The sequence below is a fragment of the Cydia pomonella genome, chromosome 2 (genome assembly GCF_033807575.1).
Source record: "Cydia pomonella isolate Wapato2018A chromosome 2, ilCydPomo1, whole genome shotgun sequence".
NCBI classification, from domain to species: domain Eukaryota; kingdom Metazoa; phylum Arthropoda; class Insecta; order Lepidoptera; family Tortricidae; genus Cydia; species Cydia pomonella.
This window is the reverse complement of record NC_084704.1, coordinates 29,484,147-29,493,459: the sequence shown is the minus strand read 5'-3', so window position 1 is coordinate 29,493,459 and position 9,313 is coordinate 29,484,147. Positions and strand designations below refer to the sequence as shown.

Sequence of the window (9,313 nt, the reverse complement as noted above, 5' to 3'; positions counted from 1 at the left end):
TTCCCGAAATCTTTTTACAAAACAGGTCATAATTTTATAGTATGAAACATTTTATGCTTCATACACAAAATAAAAGCTAATGTAGTTAATGGCCTGACTTTACTTGATAACAATGCACGATAAATAATATGAAGGGGTTTAATACCCAGTTTGATTCATTAGACCACAGATTAGACTAAGTTCATACATAAACAAAAAACTTTTGTAAATAATGCGGACAAATAAACACAGAAGACAACATCTTTTCGACTGATTATTTAAAACTTTTGCGAACAAAATTCGAAGTAAATAAGTCTCCCAAACGAGCAAAACATGAAACGACCGGAACATTTATTATGTATATAAATCTGTTTGCCACATGTAAAAATAAAGTTTTATCGAGGTTCGAATGTCAGTTTTGTCCCTACTCACCCCATTTTACGGTATTTCTATTTCTATTATATTTCTAAAGTCTCGGAGGGTCGGGTGTTGCGCTGCAATGTTTTTGTTTTCAAGAATGTCAGTATGAGTTTTATCGAGAAAGTTCTCACTGTACCCTGATAATTTCACGGATCATTGGACCTCCTTCTGACCAGTGGAGTGACAGGAAACCACGAAAATTGTACCCGTCCCTAGCCTTTGAAGTGGCGTCTTCAAATTTCGTAATAGGATCGAGAAAATAAGGTGCATTAGAGATTAAAAGGTATTACTTACGTGAAACGGTAAGTGCCTACTTAAAGCCTACTAAATGTCAACTAAAGAAGCTGTTAATTAAATTAATAATATCATCTACCTCGTTGCGAACAGAATGAATGCGCTTTGGTACAGTAAATGAAACAACTTAGCCATATAACGCCATGGAACCATACTGGATACTTTTGTATGGGCACCGACTGTAGAAGAAAACCACCTAAATTAAAAATAGTGCAATATTTATGTCGTGACGCAAATCTAAGATTGTCTGACGAGGTCGTTGTCAAGTTAAGCGGCTAAGAACCGGGCAAGCCATTTTTCCGACGAGGCGTAATTTATACTACCTACTTTTCAACCATAAAATAGAAATACATTTGCAACATTTGTGTAGGCTGGTCTGTTTGAGCTACCACGGGCTATTATATTTAGTAACTTTATTTTTGAGTATAATTACAGTGAGACACCTCATTCGTTTCTTTTATCTTAATGAATGTTTTAAGAGGAAAGAGGACGATCGATTCTCCATACAAACGTAGTCCTTATTTTCCTCCCTGGATATTCGTCTTAATTATATAGGATTTTGACTCTTGGAGACCCTATACATCTCTAAGTAAAATGTGATAAACGATATAATTTTTAGTTCTGACACTTAGAGACATTTACACCTCTAAATCATTTTAGGTTTTTTGTATCTCTTTATGTTTTTTTTTTAAATATTACTTTTGTAAATCGACAAGTGCTTTTTTTGGTTGTATATAAATTTCATGTTGACGTGTAAAAGTACCCTTGTGGCCATTTGCTGAATAAACGTTGAAGTTGAAGAAGTTGAATTTTGAAAGTTTCTTACGTTGCACAAAATGTTGTCTTCGTCAACCATTTATAATTAGAATTCAGCTTGAAACTTTCCAGCATAATGTTATACTCAGATACCTCTTTTCCATCTAAAATCTCACTTAAGAAATCTCTCAACCGTTGGAAATGAAATGTGCCCCCGATGTCCCGCTGTGACAGTTTGATTAACGGCTTTTTAAACTGCACCCTTCCAGATAGTTCGCTGATAACTTCCCGCCTCCCTCTTACTAGATTCATCTCGGGTGTATGGGAATGGGAAGGAAATGACGGTGAAGAAGATAGGTATGTAATACAGAATGCTAGACAGAAGTACATATGTTAGATGCGTTTTTAGCATGTGTGAGTGAACGTATTAATGTATGCATGTATGTGTCAAAATCCAGTCGCAAATAAATCTTCAAACAGTGCACACGTCTATCTCTTAAGAAAAATCCCTACATACAACTTTCAACCTTATTATAAAGAACATTTGGTCGACATCGAACCGGAGGAGGAACCAGATAAGCGAAGTCCAGTCGGCCGGCGAGAACAATAGCGGACCGCATTCCTGAGCCTACTCACTATCTGCAGTTGCGAACTATAAGGAAATTATGACAAATAAAATAAAGTGAAGTTAAATAAGTTGTGTTATCGTGTTGTTTACGTGAATGAACAAGTAAATACTGCAATATGAGTACTAACGAACAGTTACCGTCGAGTTTCTTATCTTCGCCTGTGCTACCTATTTTCGCCTAGTTTGACATTAGTTGCCATTAACAAAATGTTTCTAATGGAAGCCTTACATAAAACTGCTAAATACAAAGTATTTTTTATGGGTGTCAACATTCTTCGAGCAACCTGCGGCTAACTTCACACAGTTGACGTTCAGTGAGGTTTTTTCGCGACACCGACGAGACGTTTTTTTAATCCAGTGTTTTAACTTAAGTTTTAAACAGTGATACGGACCAGGTAATGTTAAACATTTTAGATGATTATATCCTATAACTATTTGTTTTTCAAATGAAACTATTATTTAATAGCTAGCTTACGTTTAGAAGTCACAAGTGGATAAAACATTGGTGAGGGTACTTTGCGTCCGTCTTATTGCCAAATTTCGCCTACACCTAGGGTTATCAAATTTGTAGTACCACATTAATTGGTGGATGACATTACTTGTTTCCAAATTTAAATATTTTCTTGTGTTTGGTTTTTCGGAAATGGCTTTAACAATTTGGAGGAAAGTCAATAAGTAGATTAGATTACGGATGATTCCGAATATGGGACAATGGACGATTATATCACGGCGTATTTACAACAAGAAGAAGAAAATTTAGAACCGCCGATACCTTTCGGAATTTCTGATATTGGGTATCTCATAGAGGACGATAAGAAATTAAATACAGGCTCCTGGGTTTTGGCAAAGTTCGTAACCAAAAAGAGTGTAAAGCATTTTGTAGGAAAAGTAATAACTATGAAAGGTAACGTCCCCGAAATCAAATTCGTGAGGAAAGTAAAAGAATCGAAATTTAATACAGGATTCGTATTTTTCTACCCAAGAGTTGACATTTGCATGTACTATGAAGCATTTAGATGACATTCTTTTAATATTGCCCGAACCAAACATTTCTCGACGGGGACAAATTGGACGTAGTTAAAGGAAAAGGATTCAATCCACAGCGAGATGAGCAAAAGTTATGGAGGTTTAAAGTTAGAAATGGTATTCCTCATTACTGATTCACTTTTCCCATAATACTTATTTGGATAAAACATGAGTTTTGACGTGTTTTAAGGTTCTGTACATAAACGATTTAGTTTAATGTCGTATTTCTTGAGCTATTTAACTAAATATGGGGTTGGATCCATTTTGAGAAAATACTTTTTCCATGTAACCTTTTTCATTTTAAATAGGCAATAAGGATTCATCCCAATAAATTGAAAAAAAAAAACGAGAAAATCACCAAGAAAAGATAAAAAACTTTATTAAAAAACAATGTAATAGCTTATCAAAGTATTGAGTATTAACAAAATTGAGATCACTTCTGTTTAACGATAATAAAAGCCTCTTATAATCACTAATCGTTTACATAAAAAATCAGTCTGAATGTTATACACGAGATATGTATTTTAATCGGTATCTATATTAGGTACTATGCATTCTACTTCAGGATCTTCAGTTTCAAAGTCAACAGGCCCTGCATAGCCTTCTATGTCTTCTTCAAACGTGGAATTTCCTCGAAGGGAATAGTAAAACGGTAGGCAGTCCCTTGGGATAAGATCGAACATCGATCTTAAATCATCCAACTTTGCTTGAGGTATTTCCTTTCCATTAGGCCACAATAGTGAAAAATCAGTTTCAGAGATGGCTAGAGGCCTACGTTTTATCTTTTTCTCAATGTTTAGCTCTTGAAACTCGTCATTTATGATCGTTTTCATAAAAACAATAGCCTCATCGTCCTTCTTCAATAAAATTCCATTCGTAATCAGCCAATTAGTTTTTTCTTTATTCACAAAAGTTTTTCTGTTTACTATCTTTTTCTCAAGATTCTTAGAGCTCAAAAAATCTTCTTTTTTCATTTTGTAAACCTGTAATGGGTTCTTCTTCTTGCAATTCTTCATAACTTTTATATACTCATCTGCAGTGTAGATTCTTTCGTGATGTTTGAGTTGAGTTTCGATTTTCGAAAAATCTGTATCATTGGGCAAGAAAGTGTGGCCTGATTCAAGATAATTGAGAGTTATAGTCTTTAAGGTTGCATGGGAATGTAGGATTCCCTTTAACATGAGAACGATTTTTATGTTACGGTTTTGTCCACCACAACAATCGCTCCATAAGGATAGGTGCTCTACCTTAGGATCCAGTTTATTTCTAATGAAATGAATCAAACATGAACTCACTTCTTGGGCACCTCGTCCAGCTTCTCCTTCAACCCATGTATAACAATGTCCACAATCGTTAGAACCGGCGTGTATTCCACAATTGTACAACCATAGCTGCCTTTTATAGAATACGATATTGGTCGGTATTCTTGGAAGTGGAAGAGTTTTTTCCAGATCAAAAGTCAGGCACTCGAAAGTCTCATCAGTCTTAGCTTTTTTTAATTCTTCATTCATTCGGCATCTTTGATCTTCAGCACGTTTGAGATGTTTATCTTTTTCTTCCATCAGTTTTTCTACTTCTTCAGTTACAGCAGTATTTTTTATCTTATTTGTCAATTTGTCACATCTGTTACACGTATCTTTTTTCAGGCTTTTGAGACGTAAATTATAATTATCAAGAAAGGTACGCTTCAGTGTTGATAACGACACCGGTTTCTTATCTTCACCGAATTCGAGCTTCAACTTCTCTAAATACAAATCATACATAACTTGAAGTGTAGTTCCAAGCTTTAAGTACTTAACGCCATTAACTTGCTCTCGCCTGTAGTGAGATTCATATTTAGGTATGGAATCAATTGTATTTCTGATAATTTCGATATCTTCATCGCTTGTTTTATTCCATCCACCGCGTGACTGACCTCGGAGATCTTTCAAAATACTACCATTACGTGTTTTTTTTAATGCCACATCAATTTTTTCAGGCGACACTTGAAATGTTTTAATGAACATGTTTCTGCAAACTTCGATGTCACAAATCGTATATTTTCTAGTAAAGGTTTTTGGTCTTTTTTTGCCCGTTTTGTTTTCTTTTACCTTTGTGTAAGCCCTTTTTTTTGGAGTCTCTGTTACACAACTTACAATATATAGTAGTTGAGCTTCATACGAACCTAAAGTGACAAATTTCTCAAATTCCTTGAGCCTTTTTTGTTTTGAAACCTTATGTGGACATACTTTTCCGCATTTACAATCATAATCAACGAAATTCCTTGGTGCTACAAATTTGGTTTTAGAATTATACGGTAAATTGCAATATTTTCTTTGCTTCGATTGAGCTAAAGTATGTTCATGATATTTTCGTTTGCGACCCCTTTTTGGTCGGCCTGAGGTAGATCCGGGTGTGTTTGGTTGCTCATTTATAGCTTCTACATCTTCATAAGGCTCGATTTCATCATCTGATACAATTTGCCTCTTCGTATAGGAGATATCCACAAGAGTATTTGCAGTAACTAATTGACTTTCCCCTTCACGCAATGTCGATATTGTATCATTTGCTTCCATTGCTAGATTTCCTGATATCGACTCCACATTTTCATTATTGTAAGTAATTTCCTCATTTTCTGTTTCTTGCGTAGAATGCTCAATTAAGTTATTAATTATCGCCTGAGCTGGCCGAAAGCAAGGTTTTTCTTTTTCCGAATCTGAATCTTCGTTACTATCTGGTACATAGTCAGAGTCTGTATCACTGCTGAAATCAGTTACCATCACCTGTGCATTTTTTGACTGGTTGAGCTCATTATTCGGTTGGCTATCCAATTTTTTAACTCCTGTAAAACTGTCTTCTTCTTCGTAGCTCTTATCTAAGTCTTCATTCAATGCTTCACGAAATGTTGTCAGTAGATTTAAAGTGTCAGGTGACATAGGATGCAGTGGCGATGAGTTTTCCTTTCTACCTACAATATTCAAAGAAAAAATTAAAAATATAAATTAAAATACCATAACCATTAAAAATATACAAGACATAATTACTACTTTACGTACTTTGGTCTCTGTGCTCATCATCCATTCTATTGATCAATGGGGTCAGTGGTGAATAAAGTGGTGCCAATGGCGAATCTATCAGCATCATATCTGCAAAAGTATTTTTTTTGTAAAAGTTATGAATTTCACCAAGTAGTAAAATGGTATAAAGATAAGGTTATTACTGTTATTAGATACCATTCATTTGAATATTGCTGGTTAGTTCTAACACCGGTTGCTTAGAATGCTTAGTCACATTTTCACTAGCTGCAAAACAAAGCAACATGCATAAAATACAATAATAAAAAATATTAGTTTTACAAAATCATAATAACAATATCTCCAAAAGTACATATGTTATTTCTTAATCTTTTGAAACAAACTACATTCAAGCTTCAATCGTATATTACTTATGTGACCCTGTTTGCGTTCCATAGCTTTCTCAGTTTGCATATCAACAGAACCTAGAAATAAAAAATAAAAATGATTAGGTATGCTAAAAACTATATGAATGACCATAACAAATTAAATACATAATTATTTACTTTGGTTTCTGTGTTTATCATCCTTCCTATTTATTAATGGGGTCAGTGGTGAAAACAGTGGTGCCAATGGCGAATCTATCATCATCATATCTGTAAAAGTATTTTATTGTGAAAATTATGCACTTTACTAAGTATTAAAATGGTAAAAAGATTAAAATATTAGATACCATTAATTTCAATGTTGCTGGTTAGTAGTTCTAACACCGGTTGCTTAGAATGTTTAGTCACATTTTCACTAGCTGCAAAACAAAGCAACATGCATAAATACAATAATAAATTTCTCAATCTATTGAGACAAACTACATATTTTAAACTTTAATAAATTGTATATTACTTATTTGATCCTGTTTGCGTTCCAAAACTTTCTCAGCCTGCATATCAAGATAACCTAGAAAGAAAAATATAAATTTTATATTTAACATTATATGCTAGTATTAATAAACCTATAATAAAAATAAACATGTAACTTACCCTTCTTTGAGCTGTCTTTGTCATGACCTTTGTCTATCATATCATGAGAGTCACCTACACGGACAGCCAAAGATTTTTCTCCCGCAAAAAAGCAACACCGATATAATATATAAAGCCATGCATTTTTAGGACATAAATCAAAATACCATTTTTGAACAATATTTCCCATGACATACCAAATTCATCACATATTAATCTTTTGTAAAACCAATGGAAAATGAATATCTAATAGTTAATACCAAAGTAATTGTAGATTAAAAGAAATATAACTATAACCATACCACTTACTTTTATGCCTATTTTCATCATTTTTTTCATTCTTGTCATAGCATGCCTTACTTGCAAATAATTTAGAATCGCTATTCTCACCTAAATAATAACATACACATATTAGAACAGAACTTTAATAATTTATCTTATCTTATCGGAAGAAGTGTTGATGGAAAATAGCTTTTACTCACCATTTTTGTCGTTACAAATAGTTTTTGGAGTCGTATCGACCAGCGCTCCAAATATACGGTCTACCCTCCTCATTTTTTATCCCATTACACCGTTCACACAATGCACAGTACCACGTTTTTGAATTTAGAATCCAATCCTACAATAAAAAATCCACAGACCTGTCTTTCGCGACAATGCATGACGCAATAGCAAAATCAGTGTTGTTAGTTACAAAAATGATAGGTAAAGTTTGAAAATTATAATTTTAACATTATTAATACCAGCAACGTATAAACAAAATTAATAGTAAAAGCAATTTTTTTTATGAACAATATAATTAACATGGATCGTTATTCAAATTTAGCATTGTATTGCCATTTTAGATTTAAAAAAAAATCCCTATAACGTATTCATGTAAACTGGATCTTTCCGTTGATTAATTTGCCACTATGAAACTATACCTGGGGTAAATTATCAAAAAAGATCCAAGTAACTCAAATCGACTTTGATGTTTGACGCTGAATATAAGTACAAGTTAATTTAAACCTGCAAAAATGATTCAAACAGTTTGAATTATTTCTGTTATTTTTCCTCATCTATTTAATTTGTTTATGAATTACGATCCAAGTCGACATATAAAGCAAAAAATTCAAAATTAGCCTATCATTGCAGTAAAACTGCCTTTTAGGTTAAGTATAAAGCTGTTTAAATTTAAAAAAGTCAGCCTAAAGTTAATATATTTAACATGGATCGTTTTTGTTGTTTACTGACACACCAATGCTGGAATAACAAGAATTCCACAAATGTGATCCAAGTTTGCTGAATCGTTTTTGTTGTTTAGCTAAAGTATTTACACATCGTCAAATTAGTTTCTCAAAAACGATCCAAATGGGTTGGATCAGTTTTGTTGATATATATTTAGGACGAAAAGTATTCATTGCATTTTCTCAAAAAGATTCCAAGCAGTTTGGATTTTTCTTGTTGAAATTTATATAAACCAGTCCTGTCACTAACCTAATTTTACAACAAGGTACCAAGAGTATTGAATACTTATTGGTGAATATCATTTTTAATCTTTCATACATGGGGGATGGTATCCGATGTCGATTAAAATATGAAAACGCTATGTGAGCTCAGTGCTTTTTTGCTGAATGAAAATATACACATTAAAGGCCTGCCTGGTATACTTAACTCATGTTTTGGTATTTTTGTGGATTGGATCCTTTTCCTTTAACTACGTCCAATTGTATTCAATAATATCAATTTAAGTAAATACAATTTACAGTAGTTTTCAAATAAAAGTACCTACCTACCTATTGGTTTTTATGTCTATTACAAGTTGATTGAAAGTTGAGACTTAATTATTATTTAAGTGTTGATATAAAGTTTAAGAAAAGCTGACTGAGATTTAAGACTTAATTATTATGTAAGTGTTAATGGAAATTTATTAAAGAATATAACCGAAATGCCTTTATATACAGTTCCTGTTGAAGACCTTAGTACTTAACATGATTTTAGACTGATAGATTTTGTTGAATACTATTTAATGCCAACAAAATGGCCATATTCTGTATAGCTGTCGCAAAATTGATATGTTATTACTTATTTTACGTGTAAGCCAAAGTCGGTACTATTATTGTTATTCGTAGTGCAAACGCAATAAAAAGAGTATTTAAATTAAGAAGTTAAATATTTTAGTTTACGCTATATGAGTATATGCGAATGTTTGTCTCTACTCT

At 33.0% G+C, this 9,313-nt stretch overlaps 1 protein-coding gene across 1 annotated transcript; it reads right to left on the bottom strand.

Moving 5' to 3' along the window:
• Positions 1-3,627: 3,627 nt before the first annotated feature.
• LOC133515515 (uncharacterized) lies at positions 3,628-7,890 on the bottom strand. The gene is made up of 9 exons (XM_061848060.1): positions 7,595-7,890; positions 7,422-7,502; positions 6,997-7,050; positions 6,830-6,901; positions 6,663-6,752; positions 6,528-6,581; positions 6,316-6,384; positions 6,139-6,228; positions 3,628-6,050 (listed from the first exon to the last, which is right to left on the bottom strand). The coding sequence occupies exons 1-9, from the start codon at positions 7,665-7,667 to the stop codon at positions 3,628-3,630; spliced, it is 3,006 nt and encodes a 1,001-aa protein (XP_061704044.1). The 5' UTR covers positions 7,668-7,890.
• Positions 7,891-9,313: the final 1,423 nt, after the last annotated feature.